A 25,164-nucleotide genomic window follows, 5' to 3' on the forward strand; every position below is an offset into this window, starting at 1 on the left:
CGTGTCCGTTGCATAAACTCATGCACGTGCCCAGATGTTATTTGCATGAGCGAATGCAACCAGGCACGATGACTTAGTTTGTAAAATTTATAATAAACTATACGTGGGCGACTGACATTGCGCTAGTGTATCGTGCACGACGCAATTTCCACATGTGTGTGTTTGTGGTTAGGATGTGGAATTGCGTCGTTTAAAAAATTCATTATAATTACAAATAAATTTTCATTTCGTGACAATGCATTCCTACGAATTGTAATATTAATATCAAACTTTTATACTATTTACCTGATAATTGTTGGTATTATCGTGTACATATTTGTTGCATATAAGAAGGATATAGTACACAATACTTAATGAAAAATGAATCTTACATAACAGAATTAAGCAAAACAAAAACGATTATTCTATATACAATATATTTATCAAAGACTATGTTACATCAACACGTTATATGTAAATGTTTAATATATAATAGAAGTACGGAATGGTCACTAGCGTTTGTTAGTCGATTTCAGGAAATGGTACGTACCTTAGAGTGTGAATGTTGTGTGAAATGTTCGGGTGTCGGGGGCGTCCCCCCTAGTTTAGGCCGCGCCCGAACATTATGTGTGAGAACCGTGGAGTGTTTGTTTGCGAGAATGTGTTTTGCTACTTTTTAAATATAGGGTTAGGTAGGTAGGTAACTTATTTTCTGGTGTGTGTGTATTAGAGCTAAGTAGGTAGGGGCAGGGCAGGGCTGTCACAGTCTTTTTTCGGGCAGGCGCGTTTCCGAGTGGCAGTCCTATACCTGTAGTTCGATTTTGAGAGTCGAAACGATAGCCGATCCAAACAGATTATACTGTTTGTTTTGGTTTTACTTTTGATTCTTGAAATCGTGCGACTTTAGAGTCGCTCTTCGCGCTCGCGGTCGTGGCTAGCCCCCCTCGAAACGCTCGTCCCACTCGAGTTTCTACACGCTTGTTCCAATAACGATTTCTAGAATTGTTAGAGGACTGCGTATTGCACGGAATCTCGAGCCTAGGCTTAAGTTTCAGGCTTGGGCAGGACCGCCCGAAGAATGAAGAGGCCCTGACAAATTGTCGCAAGAGTGGGCTGCAACAAATGGCTCTTCATCTTCATCTTCGGATGAGCATGGAAAGTCATTCTTTGTTACTACTTAGTCACTGTTCTCGCCTGTAGTTGTAGTAGTAGCAATTTTTCAGATGGTATTTGTATCACAACGATCAGTATTTTTGAGCAAATCGCGATTTGCATTAGTGTTGCGTAATACGAATGATCGCGTTTACCTTCAAGATAGCGTTGCGAATATTGTAAACTTATCGCGATTCCACTTAGCGTTGCGAACTGAATATTTTCGCGTTTGCTTTCAGAGTAGTGTAGCGAGTAAACACTGACCGTGGTTTCCATTAGAGTTGCGTAAAATGAATGTTATTCGCGTTGCTTGTCTAGTTCTTTATGCAAATGATTAGTTTTATAGTTAGTTTTAGAGTTGCGATCAATGAGAATTTTTCGTGCTTTCTTTCAGAGTAGTGTTGCGTGTAAATATCTCGGTTTGCATTAGCGTTGCGAGATATAAATATTAATCGCGTTGCAAATATAATGAATCGATTTTGATTACTTTTAGAGTTGCAATCGGTTATATTTTTCACGTTTATTTCTGGAGTAGCGATGCGAATATTCACTGATCGCGTTTTGTTTTGATATAGCGTTGCGTTATATGTATAAAAATGCTCAAAATGATACTGATACTTGCTCCAGCATCACGAAGCAGCCTGGAACGCCTGTACTCGTCAACAAAATTAGCGTTGTGCATTGTTTAATACGCGATTTTATTTTTCAGTGTGGTGATCAGAAATCATGAAGCTGCTGAACCAGTTGGACGAGCCGTGATTCTTCACAGGTTGAGATAACTGCGCTGGATCATTATAGGTAGCGTTATACATTATACATATAGTTACACCTGCCACTAATCGTCATGAAATTTAGGGTTGATGAGAGGGGAAAAAGAATGAATATCAAATATAAAATTAAAAACTTTTTTCATTACAATACAATGAAGAATTTCATTTCAATTTCGAATACTTACAACTATTAATAACTAGTAACTATCGTTGTGGTAGTAAAATATATTAATTCTAAATATAAATTGAACTAACATTCCTAACTTGTATTAATCGTAAAAGCTGTTTACAAATATTACGAAATACTAAAAATCTGTTTCATACAAATATTTATTAAAAGCTTATATGTTTCTGATTGTGTAAAGCAACCAGGTACAAAATCTATTACATAAATTTATTGGCAAATGTATAAAGATCTCTGAAATTTGGACGGATATTTCCTTAGACCAATATCAGTCTTCTCTTATAATATAAAAGTTCTACACTTTGAAACCTTTGAACTAATTGTACATTAATGACACTGAAGTATGGTACTTATGCGATTACAATGTTGATAGTATTAAATATTTATAAAATAAATAGTAATAATCAAGTTAAATATAACACACAATGGCGTTTTTCTGGGTTAATTATTAGTTATTGTAAGTAATACTCTTCATCTGGTTTTGTGTAGAAATATACAAAATAAAATATAGTAAATCCATCTATAAATACACTGTATCTTACTTTGGTGTCAATCAATGTACTGTATGTCATGTAAATAGAGTTTTATGAGTGCTTATGGCCATAGTAACTCTATGTTTGGAGATTGCAATTTTTCAAATACTTTGTACATTGATAGAACAACTAGCCAACAATATATCTGTAAAAACATATAAACATATATAAATGCATACGTGGAAAGATTTAATACAAAAGCAGTAATCATGATCCACCCAATCATAACATTGTATCAACATTAAAGGTCAATACCGCTTGTCATTGACGAATATCGTCATGGTATAAACGCTTTCTTTTAAAATTAGAAACAAATATTATTTGAATATATAAAGTAAGGCATTTTTCGTCACAGCACATAGAAAGTCGATTTGTTCATCTGGTTTGCATAGTTATATGTCTTTTATCACCTGTAAACTATAAACTATAAACTGTAAACTGTACTCCATTTTGTACTATCTTCAAGATTTGATTGGATGTAAGTTTAACATAGATGAACAATTGAATTTGTTGCTTTATAAAAATCGAGTGTTATAATGTTGTTTCTAATTCTAAAACAAAGCATTTATTCAAAATTTTGTACAACATCTCTTTCCCCTACTGACCTCTAGATTAACTCTAGAAACCACAGAATATCCTGTATATGCGAGATAAAAGGTTAGAAATGTAAAAATAATAGCAATTATGTTAGAATCGACCGTTTTCGAGCCTGTACTTATTGGAAATTAATCCGAATCGTTAGTGGACACGTATTCAATTGAACCACGTGTATTTGTTCATCACTAATGAACAAGACATGTAAAAAAAATAAACGAAAACTGCGCACAACAGAAAATAATTGCCATTCCAAAGTACATTATAAGTGCTAAAAAATTTGAAAAGAGAGATACAAAAATGGTTAAAAAAGCAAAAGGAGCAACTTTCAATACCTGTTTTGAAAAAGAACATTTTACAATGGATGATGCAGATACAATATCAAACTTATGATGTTACTACAACGTTACAATTGGATGGATTGTGGCTACTGCTTTTAGATTATTAAATACTTACATTATATGACATCCAAAACCATATACACATTGCTGCAAACGTTGCATCAAGCTGGGAAAAAAATATCACAAGATCAGAGATTAATGAATATATTACGATAGAGTATTTGCAGAACAGCTAAGAACTTACATAGATATAGTAACCTCCTACGAGCCATAGTCCAAAAACCATTTGGAATAAACATGCAATGAACCATAATATAAGCCAAGGAAGTAGCCATCCTCGTATTCCCTCTTTTATTCCATACACCACTAATAATGCTGCCATGGTTAAGAGAATAAAGTAGAATATGAAGAGACCTCCAAAAACTTGCATAGCTGGAAAATTATAAGTCTAATATACGAATGCAATGATATTTATTTGTATTAATACGCATTACAACTTACATCCTCTGACATCAGCCTCAAACAAAGGATTATACAACTGCGTTGAATCTCCTCCACTTAATTGATAACAGATTAGTGCAACATGTATTATACTAAGTGCCTGAAATGTGAAAAGGTTGTATTAAAAAATAATGAAAGTGGGTACACAATAAATAACGCTAATACAAAAATACTTACAATTGTGTAAAAAGCAATAGCTCTGGATCCTGTCCTAATATCATTTGTCCAAACAAATGGTGACCAACAGGACTTCAAAATCGCCATTTTTCTGTTAAAAGAAATATTTATATATAACTAATTTTATTATACTCATCAGTCCACTAAATACAAATGATCGAACTAACAATCCTCACCCACTTGTTGTTATTAGTTCATTGAATACCTGGGCGTTAACACACAACAGGTCTACCAATCACGAACACTAGAAACTAAAAGTACCTAGGAATAAGAACGTGCATTTGTTAATTTGTGCCCCGGTGCAATTTTTAATTCTAAATTACATTATGTTCATTTGTATATATGTAGGATCAATATTATTAGAGGGCGATAATATTAAATACCGTAATTATGAACGAAGAAAACTTGTCCAGAAAGATGTATAATAATGAGGATACTTCATCTAGGGACTAATTGCGGGTAAAAGTATAATTAACGTAAATACTTTGCACAATGGGGTAAAAGAGATATTGTATTTATCAAGATGTCTCATGCACTGTTAATTTATAGGCAACAATTCAATAATTCACAAAATATCAATCTTTATTCACAGTTTACTTATAAGTCTCAAAGGAAATTAATTTTTCCAGTTAATTTCCTTCTGTAATATCTTAGAATATAGGTCATCAATATTCGAGCTTTTTAACTGTTCAAAAAATATTTCTAGACTAGAAAACAGTGCTATACATGCGTCTGTAGGCGTATTCTTAATGACGCCGCGTTGAAGTTTAGATCCCCTCTACTTGGTAAGCGGGTCACGATGCCGGCTGTTTCAATTTACAGAGTGCTCATCTTAATTTCCAGAATTTATTCTACTGAAAGACAATGAAAACGTGAATTTTCATATTGGTAAAAAAAAAGATGAAATACGTTAAGTATATAAATGATTTAATTGTAGTATTGAGTTTAGTCATTAAGTGTTAAAGAAATGGAACTATTCACAGTGTAGTTACAGTATAATTGTAGTACAGTGTAACACAAAGCTTCTCGTAAGAATAATTTCTGATTGATAATACCTTGTATAAATCAAAATTGCAACATAGATTTTTTAGTTATAAGTGATAAATAAGCGTATTTCGTAAGAAAGTTTTAGTTTCATTTACTGATTACAAGTACTATAAATTATATTCATTAATGCGGTCGTCGAAGTATAAAGTGAACACAAATAAAGACTTCGGAGGGCACTATATTTGCCGTTAATTGCATACATAAAACGATGGCATGATTTAGTGAGCTAGTTATAGTTTGAAGAAAAAGACAACCTGTCACTTGGATGCATCTTGCATGTTTTGCATTGATAACGCATCTTGACAACGTAAAGTTACAAATATTGCAGTTAATATATGCATATTACCAAGAGCCAAGCAGCAGTCGGTGATTAACCCGTAGAAAATGTAGTTCAATGGTTTCGAATTACCAGCTTGTGGTTTCCGCGGTGAGCAGCCATTTTGGTACCGCAAAAGAAAATAAACCGCTTGAAACCAGATAAGATCTGCGACTGATAATGCAGTAATAAAACAAAACAGACCCCCGTCGACTGCACTGGATGTTAAGTCACGTAAACTTACGTAAATATAATGATAGGGATCTCTTATCTGATTGCATACTCGCTGATAGTGTCAATAACGGAACTCGTGAAACAATGAAGTTATAAGCACGACAATCGCGTTGACAGAAGAATCTGTTATCCTTTCTAAACAGCAACAAGAATCTTAGTCAAGAACGTAGGAAATACCTTATCGAAGCTCATAACAAATCGTTTTAAACGATCTAATTGGAAACAACAATGTATCTTTGTTACAACGTTACGTACTTAGTAAATTCTTAGATCGAACGTTAATAATAGAATGTCAGAAGGTTCACAATTCAATGATACGGTGTGTAACCCATGCGAGGATTTTAAATTCCTATAGTCATCGAACACAATAGCTCAGTATGTAATAGACAGAGTATTTTCCAAGTTAACAAAATTGCATGGTATCAAGATGTCGTCATAATACGTTTATACTTTGCGTTGTGGGAGTATTTAGACTGTATAACATACCCTTATGAAGAAATCATTAAAGTGTAATTCTAAGATAGTATGCTAGAAAATCATATGCAAATGTAATGTGATTTTCATGATATATCCACTGTATTACAAAAGGAAAGAACATATTTAGAACTAAACTAGTGGGAAGGGTAACGTGGCAGTTACATCTTCGAGCCAAGCTATTACAACTAGAGTTTATACCAAACTTGATTGCACTTAATCTACAGCAACACGAAAGTACTCGTTACTCTGGACGTATCTAATATTAAAGGAATTGCGGATATTACATACATTGTTTCAAGGGGAGAAGAGCGCTACGTTGCCGCAGATGTTACAGTAAGAAAGCACGGATACTTTGCGTAGTAGCGCGCCAATCTTAGAGCAACAGATGCGTTTCGTAGTCTCGCAATGCTGGCTAGTCCAAAAGCTATAAATATATAAGCATGAATGCGTGGAACTCCTCTCAATGCCTCGGACCATCAAAATTCTCTGTCTTACTCTCTCGCACTATTCTTCTCTATCGTTTTCTAAGATAGTTGGCCACCATGTTGGCAATTCTAGAGGGTGATTATAAAGTGTGATTCACACTTGGAGAATGTTTGGTGTTTGAACAAAACAAAAGCGTGTGTGTATGTTTCTAATACGACATATCGAATTCATATTGTATTCTATACGATACATCTAACACAAAAATTTGTTTATACGTGAAATATTATTAACTACAATAAAATATCATTTCCTTTGATAAAGTGCTAACTGAAAGAAACTGGAATGATTTATACCGTATTATTATTAAGAAATCATTAGACCCACTGTCTTGGATAGCGAAACACGAGGAAGGAGAATAATGTCTGCGGTGCAGATTATAATACTGCAATTCATTTCACGTCCACGTACTAAGTGTGAATTAGCCTTAAACTGGCTCTCAATTTAGGTGTCGGTTGAAAGCATCGCGTACAACGTTGCCGCCGTTTCCATTCTTGAAGGCATATCTCGGCCTCGTGAATGGTAAGTCTCGTGGCGTTGCCGTTACGTAGTTAGTAAGGGCAACACCAATAGATTTTCAATGAACAGCTGGCACGTGACTTTGCCTATGCTTACGCAAAATAGATGAACCGAGCGTAATTAATTAATGCATTATCTCATTACAACCGGGAAAAGGTTAAACGTCTCGGAAGAATGTAATTTGCACAGCTCGTTAAGTTAATTTTGAGTAATTTTTGAACGTATTACTCGTTTAAAATGAAAGATAATAACGCACAGTATGCAAGTAACTAAAAGAAGTTAATTGTAAATATAAAAGTCGAAAATGGAATTGTTTCGGAGTTTTCGGACCTATTAAGAATTTAAACGGAAAACGAAGCTTGTCAGGATTTTAAATTGTCCGAGCGTGGATTATCTGTAATTAGAAACTGAAATTTTCTCACGTACATCCGAAAATAAGATATTACCTACGTACGAATTTGGAGTAAACCTTCGACAGTTACCGGAAACATCGTTACAAATTTTATCTTAAAAGGAAAAATGTTAAAGGAATACAGTCAGGAGAATACTGTAAAATGTAGTAGCATTCAATCGAAAAGAAGAGATTACTGAATGTCATTAATAGTTCCATCGTGCGATATTAGTGTATGATTTCACGACTCGAGCAAAATTCAAATCGATTCGAATATACTATATCGCCTTACCAAAGACAATTATGTGAGAAATATTTTTAATTGTTCCATAAAATGTTTTATTCAGTACTAATCACGATGACATTCACGAATTCACTGAAACTTGAGAAACGAATATCATCCACAGCAAACGAGTTGATTGGAAAAAAGACTTTTACATAAAATGTTCACGTCGTTAGCTATAAATTTTAAGATGTGCTGAATAAATCACTGAAGTGTAATTAAACTTGTCCGTTGGCATTTCGCTTTTCAAGCGAGTTAACACAGCGTGTGTTGCGGACAGGGAATTGGTTCACAAAAAGTTGTTGGAACAACTTCACATTTCACGTTGAAAGCGCACGGAGAACAACTATGCGATACCGTACAGCTGACTTCGAATTAAACTCACGCGATTGCATCAATTTTGGGATCGAAGATTTGTAATTTTGAAATAAATCCTACGTTTTATATCCAAAGGGGTATAAACTTTCGATACTACTTTCGACCTGCGTTCAAACGTTTCCCGTTTTGTGATAGAAATTAACACTTTTGTCAAGAAGAATAATTTTGTCAAGAAATAAAAGAGAATTTACATTTCTCGTCAGAGTCGCTCGTGCACCGAGGTGTCAGAGTTATCTGAAACACGATATACTCGACTTCTTTTGTGCCGACGACTTCGCGTTGGCTTGCGCTTCTGTGCTATCTTCTCCTATTCTTAACACGATGGAAATCCACGGTTGGTTCATAAATCGTACAGTTACAACGTTAAAAAGAGCCTAAAAATGCTTCAAGTGCACTGCCAAGACGACCGCCATTCGAATCACACATTTTTCCCGCCAAAACGAAAATATCAAATCGGGGGCACGATAAATTAAGAAAAAGGATCGATTTACGTCGCTGAACTTGCACGAGTCCGCAACGATCCAACGAGAGCTCGATCATAAAATCCAGTCGCGATCGTTTAAAATAAAATTCTTATCGCTCTAACGTGACCGCACAATTTTGGACGAGGAAACGGAGCGAACGGACGCGATGTAATTTCGAGACACTGCGAGCGAAGAAATTCTCCCAGTTCCACGCACACGTCCAACGGGTCGGAGTTAAGAGAAAGGCGATATAGGGGTCCCCTCTAGTGAGATTGGGCCCCGTTCGGGTCTCTCTCGCACACTCTCTCGCGACGTCGAAGGTTTCCTTCGCACCGGTTCGTGCCGTCGGGTCCGGCTCGGCTCGTGCACATACGCCATGGTCTCTCGTGTCGAATCGGACCAGCTTCGTGGTGCCCAGCTGGATCCGGACGCCCATTTGTCGTTCTTGAACTCCTCGTCGTCGGCGTACTCGCGGCCCAACCGAACACCAGATATCCGTTCTCGATCGGTCTGTCGTCTCGCTGTGGAAACGAGCAGCGTGTCTCGGTGATCTGATGTAACCCCCTTCTCTCTGCCGTGAAACCGCATCGGCCGTGTGTATCGCTTCGATTACACCAGAACGGTTGAGCGTCGCCGAGCGGTCCCAACGCTGGATCCCGTAGAGCGCACTTGCTCGTCGCCGATGCAGCCTGCATTTTATCGCGCGCGCGGCTACGATTCATCCGCCGATCGCGCTGCTGATCGAATCTGCTGAGCCCGCTGGACCGCCGCCGAACCCGATTCGCCCTCGGTGATCGACGATCCCAGGACCATCGACGCTTTTTTCCTGCCCCCGCCGGGTCCTGGACACAGCGATCCATCGTCGAGGACAGGATTTATCGATTGAAGTTTGAGCAGAAAACTCAGTGGAACGTCTCGTTGACACCCGTGTCCCGTAAGCTCGTTGGATTTGGTGGTTCGTCGGTGTTGTGCTGGTTTTCGCGCAGATGATGGTACTGAGTGTTTGCTTGTTAACGCGGCCACGGGAATTGAGAGGTTAAGCGAGTCGAATGATACGTTCTAAAGATTGGAAGCTTTTTTTGGGGAAAGGAAGGTCGAACGTTTGTCACGGGGAAAGCAAATGTTTCGGCGAGGTATTCTATTCTATAATTAATCAATTAATCGTTCGGAGGAACGGAGGTGACGGGTGATTTTCTCGCCGGAACTGGTTTAAGTGGTTCGCATTATCATCTTTAATATGCTACTGTTACGGAATATAATTCCGCGTATAACTCGAGGAGATTAATGTTTCCATTGCAACCGGGGCACGGAGTTCGTGGAGTAAATCAAAGCGTTCGCGGTGTCGTTTCTCGTAAACTGATAAAGCGATACGTGCACTTACGGCCGATTAAGATAAAAGTACGGTGCTCTTGGGAAATAAAAATATTTATGTACGTCTGTTGACCGACGTCGGTGCTCGTTCCAGCGCGCTATCAGCGTCCCGAGTGATTCGTGATCAATTAAGGTACGAAAATTGATCGTGCGGCGAAAAAGTTTTCAAGTGAAAGTGCTTTCGTATCGTCGCGGTGCTGCTGCATTCCGTGCGTTTAATTCCAAGTGCATTCGTGATTAATTAAGATCGGAGAAAAGTGATCTAGCACGGTCGAAGGATCCTGAAGGATACCTACGGTGATACGTGACTTCCGATAGAAAAATGAATTCGTGATTTACTAATCTAGTCGCATTGACTTTAAGATTACCTGGCAGAGAAGTAGCCCAAAGTGTGGACAAGTTTTTGTTTTGTTGGTTACCATTTGCGGATCTACGAACAAACTCGCTGTGAATCCAATATTATGATAATATTATCTTGCTCCGATAAGGCTCGCAATACGCGACAGTTCTGATACGAATCGCTCGATCTGGCCGAACAAAGATTTTCGATAAATGTTTGATTACGTTTGAACAGAGGGAGCAACGTGTTTTTTTTTTTCTCGACGAGTTAATTTCGCGAATCGTTTGGGATCGAAACGAAATAGGAAAGGGCAAAACGAAGTGGAGCGTATTAGATTTGTCGAACATTTGTTATCGTTATCCGTGCAGAGCTGTTGTCGAGTAATGTTCGCGGTTGAACGACATCGAATCGACGATCGTCTGGAAACGACACACGATGTGGCGAGTTCGAAAATAAGAAAAATTTCGGTTTCAAAGTGCAACGTGCCAACGTCGTGTTTTGTAGTTCGCGTATCGCTAAAACGGCATCGGTGATACTACGTCGTGCATGAAACACAATCGATTTTACGAAGTTCTTGTTATGGATATCTGCATGTCTGTTGAACGGGAATACTTCCTCAAGTGGAATTACGTGGATGGCATCGAGGGAAGCATTGTCGAACCTTTGCAGGAGTAAGTACTCGCTGCACGTGATCCTTATCATAAATTATTAAATGCGACTATCGAGTAGTACAGTTAATATTCGAGTTTGCATTAACGAAAATGATATGTGAACGGAATAAATGAGACGTACAATCCCTTCAGAATACTGGTAGACATTTGTAACTTTGAATATCAGGAGTTAGCATGAACTTGAATGCGTAGATACTGTAGTAAGTGAGAGTTCAAGGCGAATGATCGAAGCGCGAGACAAAGCCAGAAGCGATAAGAGCAAAGCCAAATCAAACACGTACGAATGAAATGTTAGAAACAGGAACAAATTAGCTCTTGTGCGTGTTTGATAAATAGGTGCAATGCGTGAGGATGCTATATAATCCGGGAGACTACAATTGATGAATAATTTATCCCATTTCGCGGTCGCTTGCTTATTTACGTAGTGCGTTTTATTAAAACTACATAAGTACCATATGAAAGTTTGAATTGCTTGTGATGCAAATACTTTGACAATTTATACTGGCTGGCGTCGAAATTTCCATGCAGAAGTAAAGCAATGGAAATGTGTGTCATCTAAATGACAACAATGGAAAATTGCTATTTGGATTTTATTTTTGACCATAAGCTCAAGATCACTGTGATTTCGTGTATCCCAAAGAAAGGGACGATTTGTAACTCTACCAAACAACATATCGCACGAGGAAAGAAGTAGGGACAGAAGAAAACAAAAAATCTGAGGTCATAAAATATTATAATATAATGAAAAGAGATGTAGGTTACCACCTATCGATGACAATTTTCGAAAATGCTTTAGGTATTTTTGCTTGCAATACCTTGGTCATATTTACATCTCCGTATCCCTCATGGCATACAAATAACGAGTATCGTCGACGCCATTTCTTGACCGAAATTGGAAATTCTTTGGTGCAACCATATATTGCATCACGTACTCATGTCCCTTGAGCTTCTACTGCTCACTGAATTTTTCAAGGAGTACAAGGAACGTCACAAGCAATTGTACCTTCTTCTAGCGATCGTTTATCACTTACACCAATCATTGAAAAACGGGCTCTCTGTCATGTGACTCAAAACAAGTCCAATGCAAGCGTGCATTTTGGTTTTCTGCTCACTGCATTATAATCGAGTTTGGTTGTGTATTTTCATCAAAACACAACACAGACAAAAATCGATATCCTAAATGTGTCAAGTACTTTAATGTTATCAGTAAGTGAACTCGGACCTCTAAAATAAAAATGTCTAACAAACTCCTAACTGTCACGAAAAGAAATATGGTAGTATGTATCAGATACTGGGATAATATAGTCGCTTATACCAGGAATGTGAGTAGTAAACACAGTGTAGAATAAACAAAATCGACATATATGTATATCTATTTATCTATATAATTTCAAAATGAATTCAAAGTGAATTATCATATTGAACACAGTCGTCACAGAACTAAAAATATTCTACTCCTCGTATCTAATCTAGATTTCATACATACTACAAGATAACCCATATAAAAGATACTCCAAATGATGCTTGAGTAATATTGGAGCAATATACTAACTAACTTTATTTTAAACCATAAAAGTAACAAAGCCTTACATAAAATTCGAATTTTATGACAAGGTAATAACAGGAAAACAACGATCGTTACAATATTGTTAACAGTTATAAAAGAATTCTCTATTCTAATATTCAAAACGTTTGAACAATAGATCCTATATTACTCACCGTGCAGATACGAGCCCCAAATCACTTATTAATCATAGCAGTGTCTAAAGTACACTCCACCTGCTGAAGTCTCCCAGTTAAAGTGTAACAGAATCACGATCCGTATCCTCCAAGAGAATGAGTGCAGCTTCGATAACCGTATGAGAAAGTACAATGGAGCATGTTGGTCCGCTATTTATGAATATAATGTTCGATCGTCCTGCGCAGCACCGAGCCGTTGTTCGAGCGGAAAAGATCTCGATTTTTTATCGATCGGTGAAAGTCGAAGTTCGCTGGTAATCTCTGCAATGCCGGAAGCCCTGCTGCTCCTCGCTGGTCGTTGCTGGGGAGGAAAGAAATCGGCATTGTGTTAAGAATGCTCGTTGCCTCGCCGCGTGCGCCAAGTCTCTCTAACATGGCACATTACGTTGCACCGAAACGACGAACCGTGACGGGTGTCGATATTTTTTTATTCCCATTTCATAGATGGTCTCCACCGGGGGATATAAATCGCGTGAAAATCGAGGACGAATCTTGATCCCCGCGACGATAAAGAAACGCGTGGAACGAGGGACGAGAAAGTGGCTGGTACGCGAATCGCTCCGGTGCATGCGCAATTTTCGTAGCCAGCTTTTGCAAGCCTGTGTTTTTAGACTCCAATGGAAACCGAGGGAAAGCATTGCAATACGTTGAAGTAATTTTTTGAATGCACGAAGTCGAAGTGAAGAAATAAATTTTTTGTTCGACTTAGAAAAGATACAAGTTAAATAAAAAATTATACGTACGGTAAAATAGGATAATTTTGACCATTAGGTGTACGATCATTTTTCTTTAGTATTCTCGATGCAAGGAGAAATAATATTCTTTATATTATTCTAATAGTAAAATAATATAATATGATACATCGACAGAACTGAGTTTCATTTACATACATATAAAGTGGCATTAAGAATTCTTTAGTATTGATTTAATAAATGTTACAAGTCATATTTTTTTAACCATAATCGTGCTCTCTGCTGCGTCATTAATAGAGGAATTCCGCATGGCGGACGTAGCAATCAGTTTTGGCAGCTGAATCAAGACAGGTGCGAAAATATTCAAATAAGATTTTCCTTATCGGTGCCGTCTAACCAAGACCTATTATTGGCGCTGAAGTAAATTTTCTCGTTCCCAGAATGATTCATGCATTCATAGTTAACGAAGATATTACCGATTAGAAGAATGCATCTGCTTTATTTTCAGAAAGGGAAACTTCCTTTACAGTAACGGAAATTGTAGTATAAATGTGCTTCTGCAGTGAGTTATTTCACACTGATCATTAGCGCGGTATCATGTTCAATCGTGCGTGAAGAATCAATTTATCGTAGACCCGCGTCACTCGCATCATCATTTTTTATCAGACGTAACACACGATGATCTACGAATTATGAATACGTAGCTGGCTTTGTGGTATTTAATTCATTTACATTACGGTAATTTTAATTTCCTTCCTATAGCTATGGTTTCTTATGGCTTTTTTTTATTGAGGAACCCTTAAGTAGATGCACGAGGTCTGCCAAATACCAACTTGACTTTCTGCTAGTTTTTTTTATATATTTTTAAAAATTTTTATTTATGTAAAAATGATCGAATTTAAATCAAATAAGAATCAACTATAAATCGTATGAAGTTAGTGATACATATTATCAGCAGTAGAGATAGAATCGAATATCATTATTGAGGTATAAAAAATGGAGCATATATTTAGACTGCTTAAATAATATGGATACTGGAGACGTTCTTAAAGTGAGTGAATTTGAATCAATAATCTGCAAATGCATAAACGCATAGGTATAATTGTGTATATACTTATACAATTACAGAAGCTTCTTTTCCCTTGCATTAGTGTATGGTAGAACACAATACCTTAGTTTTTTTACTAAAATACAAATGAGATGCGTTCCAAAATAATAAAGTCATCCTAGAATGTATTCGTATGTTTATTCTTTCTGTATTTGTAGATTTGAAAACAAAACGTAATAATTGTCTATAGATAAGCAGCATATATGGAATACTGTTGGTAATTTAGAATACTGAAGTATCTTAAACAGTACTAATATAATAATATCACGAATAATAGAATAAATAACCTGTTGACGATTGATATTTGTGAACGAATCATAATTTTATCTAATTCATCTTAAACAAACTACTATTTCAAATATGCTGGATTTCTCTAAACAATTAAATTAAGTATCAAACAAATTTCTTTAAAACATTAACACAGTGAAGCACATTTGGCTTGAAAAACAGGCAAAACTATCATAACTTGTTTAAGATTTACTTGATATTGATAAAAAGAATATAATTTTAAAGCCTGAATTTTCTACTTTTCGAACCTGTAAACGACTATAGATTAAATCGAAGTTCAAGTGATAGAAATCGCTCTTGCAGAGGAGTATATAAATTTAGATTTTTTGGAGTGCTTAAACTACCACACTTTTTCTAAAATTTATCCGAAGTTAATAAAAAAAATCATTTTAAAGCTTGTTATAAAATCTCTTTACTTTCGACAATGTATACGAGTGCATAAATGGGGAAAAATATTAGTATGTATAAATTTGGCATAAGATCCATAAATCTTGCAAACGTAAATACTAAGAGAAACTTTAGATTGTTTAGTTTACAATTGTCTGAAATCAAAATTTTGGAAAATCACTTTGCAAAACAGTTTTGCACAGTGTTAGGCAAAATTTTAAGAGTCGACTTTCGGTTAGTTCTTCGATGCAAACACTCCACGGTTCGTCGATTAAAGATCTTCAGAGAAGTTCTCCCAAAGAGTCGACAGTAAACATTGAAGACCCACGGTATTCGGGCTGTCTCCCCTCCTCGAAGCCGCAAAAGGGGGATGTTCCTGGTCGCGGCATGCACTTGCTTTCCAAAAGACACGACGTATAAATACCACCTCGTTTCGGGTCCTCTCTCCCCGCTGTCTCGTTCTCTCCCTCTCTCCTCTCTCTGGTAGCACGGAGTCTATTTAGATAATCTTCCGCTTAGCGGGAGCGGCACTCGGTGCGGCAAGGGAGCCTCTTCTTCGCGAAGGCTTTCACCAAGGTGGCATCATATTCCTGATCCGCGAACCGACCGCGTTTCTTCGATCCTCCTCTCGTCTCCTAGCCGGTGCCAGTGTTCGATAGAACTTTTTGGCGAACGCCACGCCCGTGCCACCCAAACGTTGCTGTTTCGTGACTCGTCAGTCGTTCGACGACGCGACCTTGAGCCAGAGGCCTCGAGGACATCGCCGGTACCGGTGCTCGTGCGACATCAAGATCTACGTCAACCTCGGGGAGCAGGAATCATCGGCGTCGCGGGGGGATACTCGTTTACTCGAATCGTCGCCACGGCATGCGGCTGTCTCGATTAATCGGTAAGCGAACGAGCTTCTTTTCAACGATCGGTCCAACACCCGTGCTCCAGAGAGAAAGAATAATATGCCATAGAAGAAATTATTTAGCCTATTGGATCAGACGTTTTAGTCGAGCTGCCACATTCCCTTCAATCCAGGACTGACCTTTCTTCTTTGTTGCAATACAGTCGGGACTAGAATTCAATTTTACTCGAACAACAGATAACCAAAAGCAATCAACGTGTAGCAATTTATTTTCGATGAATTTTGATGTTCTTCTCTTGGAAAATATTCCGTGCTCTGATTGAAATTTTAATTTTAACGTATGGGGTAATGGATAAACAGGTATATATAATTTATGAACCATTCCTGGTGGAGACCGGTTTGTCAGAATTTCTGCCCGTAGAAAGTATAGGAATCGTTCCAGGTATGATGAAAAAATGAGCGGGGTTTTTGTTTTCCAAAAAGTGGTACTTTACACTTCGTGGGATATGCACACGCTTAACTGTATTTGTAGTTCATTACGCTTCTGCTGGCGAAGCTGATGATGACACAGTTAAAGATAATGTAATAGGATTTTACAGCGTATTTATTTGTAGATGCTTACACTATCGTTCGTAAGTTTCAAAACGTTTGCTAAGTATAAAATTGATCTGATCGACGATTACGAAATTCGATAAAAGTACACGGTGTATTCGGAATGCTACTAAAAATATATAAACGTTTGAAGTTTATTTTCACCAATTTTCCATGGTTCTAGGTCACAGACAGTTTTCTCAGAATTTCTATTCTAGCATTACACCGATCATATTTGTTAAAACGCTTGTCGAGCACAGAGGCAAGTAAATAGTATGAAAGTTTATTATGCATTTTATTTCTGCTTGTATCACCAATAAATCGAAGTATTCCATCTGCTTCGTGTCGGTATCAATTATGATTAGCAAATTTACTTACTAAAATTCTACATTCCATCAAAGTTATGCGCCAACTAGATAGTATCAAGAATAATTTACATTTACGGATAAATTTAGTTCGTTGACGTCAGGGGTGGATCCAGAAGCCTTTTTGTATCTTTTTTTGCACAGTTAGGAATTTCTTTCTAACTCGTTCATATTATTACTTATTATATTTTTATCCGAAAGTAACCTAAATAATCAAGTTCGTTTCATACAAGTCTACACTCAAAAACGTTTATAGAATTCAATATAAATTGAATAATAAATATATTTTCTTAAATATTCTAATTCTTTGATCGAGGACTAGGCGAATGGCCCCCATGAATCCAACACTGATTGACGTTAAATAATCTACCGTTTCGCGATATCGAAGTGGAATGAATGTCTCTGAGAACGACGATAACAATCGATGAGTCTAACCGAGGCACGCGAGACTTTCGTCTCGCTCGTATTCATTGTTTATCATTGAGTACAATTGCCCGGCTACGTGTGCAGTCGCACAATCGCGCAGATGTTCCCGACAATTAAAAGTGATTGACGCGAATCTGCCCGATTCTCGAATCGTCGCGACAAATTAGGGCCGTATAAAGCGAGCTAGGGGCGAACGACGGTCGTGTTGGTGTTAAAAGGTTACAACATGCCCTCTATCTTTAGAACAGTTTCCCCGAAAAGAGAGCTTCGAGAGTGCGGAAGGTTTCGCATTTTTAGATAGAAGAACGCGAAGGTGGTATTCACGATCAATATGATCGAACCGTAAATCCGCGAGAGGCGATCGTTCCAGCGCGTTAACCTTAAAATAAAGTACAAATTTTGCATTTACAAAATTATACGAACGCAGAAATAATACGGTGTATATTGAAATTTGCATGTTATAGGTTTTACTTAAAACATTTTTGGAAATTAGCCAAACTGGGTAATCTAAATTAAAGAAGAGAAAATTATAAATTATACTGAGTAATTTAATAACTGTGTGACAATTTTGTTTAAAGACATTTATTACCTTGTGATAATTATTTTCTCACATTTTATTTGATTTCATTGTCTGAATTGATTTCTTGGTCGACAAAATAAAGATTCATTTACTGAAATTGCATTGAGATGCTGGGAAGAAATATAAATTATTTCTGATCACTTATTTATTCTGATCATTTGTGTATATTAAAACTACATCGAAATGGTTAATCAACGAAGTAAAAAATTTGTTTTCAGTATAATACGAGTAATTGACATAGTTTCCTTTTTTAGTAAACTCAAGAGTTATAATTTTGATTATCTGTACTTACGAGATTGGTAGTATAGTATTGTATTGAACATATGAATACAAAATATAGTTGAAATATTTTATACCTATTATTATATTTGAACTGATAAACTATTAAATTTAATTTTTATTTTTACCATATCTAAGTCATACGAATATTCAAAGTAACGAGTGTTCAATACATTTAAGCCTTACATCCACTAAATATACTAACGACAAATTCTTTTAAATTGATCTCAATTGATTTAAATCAGCATTTTCTTTTATTAAATGCAGTCATTTGTATCATTCCTATAGAAAAATTAATATATTTCAAGAGTTTCTACGTGGAGGCTATTGCACCTTTTGCTCGTAATGTGCTAAGTTTAGCACAACTCGTGGAAACCAAACAGGCTATCGCGAAACTTGAACGCAACGTCAAAAAAATTTGAAATAATTAATTGCGTTTGTGTAAAAAAAAAATAGAAATAAAACTTTTCAAATCAGTGTTGACCATAGAAAATAAGCGAAAGAGCCGTGGACACATCTCAGCGTGTTGCAGCAGCTTATCGTTTCGCAAATAAACCCAACGACGTCTTCTGCCACATTACGATGACAAAGCATTGCGTATGTTTATCGGTTGTTTGCACCAAGGCTCGTTGCGTCCCCGTGCAAATAACGTCGCCGGAACGGAATGTGGTTGCCACTTTTTCTTCGACGCTTTCCTTATTCGCATCGTGCCTCGATGTGCCAAGAAAGACGGTTCTCCAAAAGATCAGGATTTTAAATTGGACGCGAAAACGCCTTCATTTTGATGCAATAATCTCTCTCATCAAATTCACTGAAGCACTGCAGAGATTCCAGTAGTGTCTGGTTTCGTGATAACGTTCCAAAGAATTTCAACTGATATCGTACGGTATTTCTTTCGCTTGTATTTCATTCCGTACACGTTTCTGTTTATCATATAGTGGAACCATTATCCTTGAATAAGAATAATATTTTGTATGACTGTAAGAACAAAAGCTCGTTATTTTATTGTGCCACGTTTCAACTGCGGTAGCTAGCTCTTTTTAGGTCTAAAACCTTAAAGGTAAAGGTAATTGGTAGTAAAATATATATTACTAAAAGGAAATGTTGAACACAAATGAATTCTTTGGAATAATATGAATAATTTTACCTTGAGAATAATTTCGATAAATTGTATTTTATTACAGCCCTTTTCAAGAATGTAAATCTTACAATCCATCGTGTACTATATATTGCAGCCATAATATTGCCTGCTTTTGCCTGAACTCTTAACGACAATTGGTAATTACTATTTGTCAACGATGAATAGATAGTTTTATGTAAACTATTCACAATGTTTTATCGTGAAAAAAATATTCTAAGAGGTTGAATACCCGTAAAATATTGAAGGAAGTTCCGCTTTCCTAAAAGTGGGGCGACACGTGAGAGTTTAATGATGTGTGCGATGTAGTAAACACGAGAAAAATTGAATGGAATTCATGAATTATAAAGAGTGGAAATGGGCACAATACCTAAGAGAAATTAAAATTATCAGATTAAAACCGATTAATAGCTTTGTATTTATGCATCACGATCATCTATACTCTCGAAAAGTGTTGATAATGTACAAAGCAGACACGTAAATGCAGAAGCATATAGATGAATATATTTAATCTTAGATTAATATTAAAATCTATATAGAAATATTGAATGTTATTTATATCATTAATAGCAATGAAATAATAATTTAAAAATATTGTAATACAATTATATCGAACTACATATATACAACGTTACGACCACAAGATAACTTTATATCACATAAAATACAAATTAATATTAAATAGGAGTATCAAAAAAAGCATGTACAAAAATAGAAACAATTACTTTTTTACAGTAGACATTTACTAAAAGCTATGAGAATTTTTTAAATGTGTTTTTGAATTTATTGATTTTTCTTTTTATATTATTTATACTAATAATTAAAAGAACATATCTAAAAACATAAACGAATGTTAGATTTAAAGTTTTGCGATCATATTCTACAGAACTTATCGATTATTGATACTTTCGATTTTGAGAATGTCAGAATCTTGGATGGCTAGTGTTCCTTAAATTCTCCGTATATTTTTCGTGTGCCAGACCACATCAGCGGATGCGAAACCTCTCTTCGATCGTCGTTGAATCATTTAAATCCGGTGTAGCGATTCCCAACGAAAATCATAACAGGCAAAGTGCCAATAAACGAGTCTACCAACGTTCCACCTGCTTATGAGAAGTTCTAATTCACTCGTGTCAAACTCATTTTGATCGGAGTTTATTAAGAATTATCAGTCTTAAATAAACCAGTTTTATTGCGATATTTATCTCATACGTTTCGAGTTGTCTTCGAAATGAAAATAATTGTCTAATCTATAAACATTTGAGAGAAATTTTGGCAGCAGAAACAACAATATCGAAATAAGAAGCAAACCGGAAATTACAATAATAGTAGAAATAGGTCAAGTATGAATTCAAATTTAAAAACTATGTAAAAATAATAAAAAGTCATGAAATAATTAGATTTGACAAAAGAGCAAAAACAAATTTCTTTTGTAAGATTCATATAATACTTGCAGGACTTGAACTATTAAATAGACACGTAGATTTTGATTTCTTTCGACTCATTTTTAATTATCAATATGATCTGAACAAGGTTTCGAACTAGAATAGATTGTTGAGACTCCCTCGATAGAATGTGAGCTATAAAAGTCATCTTCAATGTGAAACGGTAACGTAAATAAAATAAAACTGCCTACGCTAAGCATGGTAACTTTTCTGGATTGATATTATGTCCTCCATAGATTAAAGTTTAAATATTTTCATTATTCATTAATAAATTCTGTTAAAATTCGGTACAAGCTATCTCCGCACATGCGTCCACTTATAGTAAAAAATTGATCGCAAAATCTTAAACGTAGCACATGATTTAAACAAAGTTCTTTTATAAACAGTGTGAGTACGAATATTTACGAGGTAGCCTGTAAAAAATTCTTATAGCTTGGCAAAAAATTAATAAATGTACGTACGAAAATTGAGTCTATCGTGTTCGATAGTTTGCTCAAACAATAAGTGGCAAACATCGCTCAATGTTCGAGGCTCCAAATTAGGCAGACCTTTTCGGATCCTTCTCTTTACGTTATAGTCACGTTTCAACGATCGTGTTGTCGTAATTTTCAATCCGACGCGCGTAGGCGGATCTGGTTTTTGCCGAGAACAAAAAGGAAAGTCACCCCCAGCCGCGTACAAGATATTCGAAATTCCGCGCCGCGGCGTCGCGTTCTGAATTTAATTAATTCGCCGCTGTCGCGCGATCCCGATGGCACGTGCCGACATAAACTAAGATGAAAACTCAGAATCCGACGTGTGCTCGACCGCTGCGTCGCGGAATTCGAGAATATCGCGGGTGTCGCTTCGCGGAACGAAAAGAAAGCGAAAGAAAACACCCTCGAGTATCCTACCGCGCACCAGGCGTCGTTGGCTTCTTAATCTTCTCTTTATTCGCGTTGCGACCCTGGCACAAGTTCAATTCGTTCCGGCCTATCGGACTCGGGATTCTGAAAGAGACGCCGCTTTCCGTGTGCCAATCGACCATGTTCTCGAGAGGAATTGTATCGACGTGTGTGAGTTTATAACGAGTAGCGATGGGATTAACTTCAATATGATCGAATCCGAGTCAAATCCAATACTACTGCTAAAAAAGAAATAAGGTTTCGTTTGCTATGCTGGACTGGATCAACCTCAGTAAGCAAGATAAGCACGTGCTTAGGGCACCAAGGGAAAAAGACACCACAGAGGTTTTCCAGTGTCGCCTGCCATACTATAATACTATTAATATTATTATAGTATCGATGAGGTCAATGATTTTTTGTTACATTTGGAAGTTGAGTTAGTTTTTGAAGTAATGGTCTATGCCTTGATATAGTTGTTGAGTATATGTGAGTTTGGTGGCAGCCATGTTGATCTATTGCAATGAAAAGAACTCTTATTTCATAGTCAGCGCTTTTTACAAACCTAACCCAGATACATATCCAAAGTTTCTTCTCAATTATAATAAAAAATTCTATTCTACATTTTTCATAAAAATTCATCCCAATTTGTGCTACGATTACTGGGATATCCTGTATAAAACCATCACGATCGACGGTTTTTCGTAACAATTTACACTCACGTTTTATTTACTATGTATATCAAGTTGCACAGCTGGTAGAACGCAAACTATCTGAATAATATTTTTATTCTCTATAAATAAAGCATATTCGCGTACTGCAAGCATAAGCATTGCGGACATACAGTTCCACTGCAATAAATCTCTAAAGAACCGTGAACATTTTACGTCTCTAACTTGGTGTAACCCTTTAATAACATATAAAGAAAGGATTTGTTCAGAATAAAAGTGTATGTAATAAGGGATAGCTAATTTATTAATCCGTTTGAATATTATTTTTGGAAAAAGTTTCACATGGATAGCTGATAAAATAAAAAGACACATTGAAGACTTGATACCAACTGAATAAATTGCCACTAATAATATTCCGAAATTTTTAGGTAATATATTTTGAAATTAATTGTCAGAATCTTGAAGACAAGCATATTTCGATTACCTTGAAACGTCAGTTGTAAAAGTAAACGGATCGAACTTCAATTTCTGCGAACGGATCAAATCACAGATGTTCGAGAAGTACTTCGTATGCAGTGTCAGTCATTCCTTACCCTAAGTTGAAGCACTCAACTTTGTTAAAGTAGGCATAATATTGCTAATACATTTATGTTAATTGAACACAATCCACGATGTATGTAAGCACTTTACAAAATTAATTTATTTATATTTATAGAAACACTCTAAATTTCAACCATTGTATACTTTTACTCTATTTATATCTATTTTCTCCATAAAAGAGTTTTGAATCGTAAATAAATGCGCCATTCTTGAAAAGAATTTATTGAGTAGACTTTCAGCTTTCGTTTGTTTATTAAAGCAATAATAAGCTGGAACAGGATTTACGGCAAAGAATATTTTAATCGAACACTTAATATAAAAAATACTCCTCAAAATTATGTTCGTGATTGATAACAAAGAAATAAGTTGAATATTTCTCGACAATGTGACAAACATTATTGCGTTTATATAGTTAAAAGGTCCACGACTTGCAAATTAAAACGTGAAGCATTAAATTTGTTATGGTAGGAAAATTAAAAGCTATTTTAAGATTCTTTCTATTACGTAAATTAGATTTCGTGTAATAACTGCACCGTAATTTCATTCGTTGTAAATCTTATCGAAATTCGATTAAATTGTGTTCAGCGTCCATTATCGGGGACAGCAGTGCTGCGGTTTGACGAAATAAATCACTCTGGAGATTGAATGTCACTCGATCACAGATATCTGACAGAAAATACATTACATGAAAATCGACTAGCGTTTATACGATTTACGGTATCATGAAAGGCTGAACGTACATTTTTCATACAGACGGCTGATTTTCGCTAAATCAACTTTTATTCGAAATTTGGATACGTCAGAATGTGATATTCAGTCTGTAGAGTATGTTAATGCTTGTTGGGGGTAAGAGTGTTCTTCAAATATAGAATTCAAAATTTTAAAAGCCAGGTAGCACTGATACAAAGCTAAATGGAACTGATTGTGGGTTTGTGAAGTTAAATTACAATTAATTTCTAATATCAAAAAGATCTATGAGTCATTTTCAGAAGTTCATATATTTGTTAGTTCCATAAAATACTGCAGTAATACTCACACTTACCATAGCTTAATCAAACCCAATTGGTCACTCAAAATAACGAGGGTCCTTTCGTTTCTTCGTCCAAAGTCCGCCTGGTCTCTTAAGTAAAGCATGGCGTTAAAATAGGACTTATAACTGTTGTGATTTATAAGTAGGAAAATGGCCTTGAACGTCCAATCGAGTTCGATCTGACTACAGCATGGCCTATAAACGACGTTAATGCTTGAAATGATTTACAATCGGGAAAGGAAGTAGCTAACACTTTCTGCTACGACCGCGAGTGCTTAGGAAACTTGTGTTCGCATATTATTCAACCCATTAGACCCCATAGGCCAGTATTCTTTCAACTGTGGCTCGCGGGATACTGAAATAAAAAAGTGCTTCTTGTAGCATTTCATTCTTACTAAAAACATCAAGTAAAAAATGTTCTCTTTCTTAGTTGTAAAATAAAAACGTCAAAACATTTTTAAGGAGCAACCCAAATCGTTAAATTTAAGTTTGAAAGGTAGCAAAAGCAGCAAGTTTCATTGGTAGATGGACAATTTTTTCTGAAATCTAAGTAATGCAAATTTTTTATTTCTATTTGGTGAAAGAAATTAATAAATCCCTAGATGACCTGCAATTTGTTCCAAATTTATTTTTAACGAAAAAGGAAACCATTTAAATTGAATAAAAATATTCAAACAATAAATAATTTATTTCTACTTTAGATGAAGTTTGAGAAACGCTACTTTAGGCTAGGTAAAAGTATCTCTCTGTTTCATGAGGACTTTCTAACATCAGAAAATATTTAGGAAATTCTTGTGGTATCAACGATGCATCAAAATATTTCGTACGAATCCGAACCTGTTCCGTGACCGTTCATAAATTTCACACGCGACCAGTTCGAAAGTG

At 36.1% G+C, this 25,164-nt stretch overlaps 2 protein-coding genes across 4 annotated transcripts in view; one reads left to right on the forward strand and one right to left on the reverse strand.

The window, feature by feature from the left end:
• Nucleotides 1–2,162: 2,162 nt before the first annotated feature.
• LOC122400365 lies at nucleotides 2,163–4,414 on the reverse strand. Its single transcript, XM_043401794.1, has 6 exons — nucleotides 4,399–4,414; nucleotides 4,232–4,322; nucleotides 4,055–4,154; nucleotides 3,798–3,985; nucleotides 3,669–3,719; nucleotides 2,163–2,763 (listed from the first exon to the last, which is right to left on the reverse strand). The coding sequence occupies exons 2-6, from the start codon at nucleotides 4,316–4,318 to the stop codon at nucleotides 2,680–2,682; spliced, it is 510 nt and encodes a 169-aa protein (XP_043257729.1). The 5' UTR covers nucleotides 4,319–4,322; nucleotides 4,399–4,414; the 3' UTR covers nucleotides 2,163–2,679.
• Nucleotides 4,415–10,270: 5,856 nt separating this feature from the next.
• Nucleotides 10,271–25,164, forward strand: part of LOC122400305 — an 87,307-nt gene continuing 72,413 nt past the window's right edge. Inside the window, exon 1 of one of the 3 annotated variants that reach the window (XM_043401691.1) lies at nucleotides 10,271–11,205. The gene's annotated coding sequence lies outside the window, so the exon portion shown is untranslated. Of the gene's footprint in view, nucleotides 11,206–15,991; nucleotides 16,310–25,164 lie in introns of those variants that run through there. The other 2 variants (XM_043401694.1, XM_043401692.1) reach the window with 2 other exon arrangements.

This window comes from Colletes gigas, unplaced genomic scaffold (assembly GCF_013123115.1).
Source record: "Colletes gigas isolate AHSC1104 unplaced genomic scaffold, ASM1312311v1 Colletes_gigas_Sc00017, whole genome shotgun sequence".
Lineage (NCBI taxonomy): Eukaryota > Metazoa > Arthropoda > Insecta > Hymenoptera > Colletidae > Colletes > Colletes gigas.

Bases quoted from the DNA above. Each gene is read 5' to 3' on its own strand.
- LOC122400365 (XM_043401794.1), bottom strand. From the start codon at position 4,318: ATGGCGATTTTGAAGTCCTGTTGGTCACCATTTGTTTGGACAAATGAT. The intron at 3,986-4,054 runs GTAAGTTGTAAT...ATAATTTTCCAG, and splicing joins TGAGGCTGATGTCAGAGGAT to CTATGCAAGTTTTTGGAGGT. The intron at 2,764-3,668 runs GTAAGTATTTAA...ATGTTTTTACAG, and splicing joins GGTTTTGGATGTCATATAAT to ATATATTGTTGGCTAGTTGT.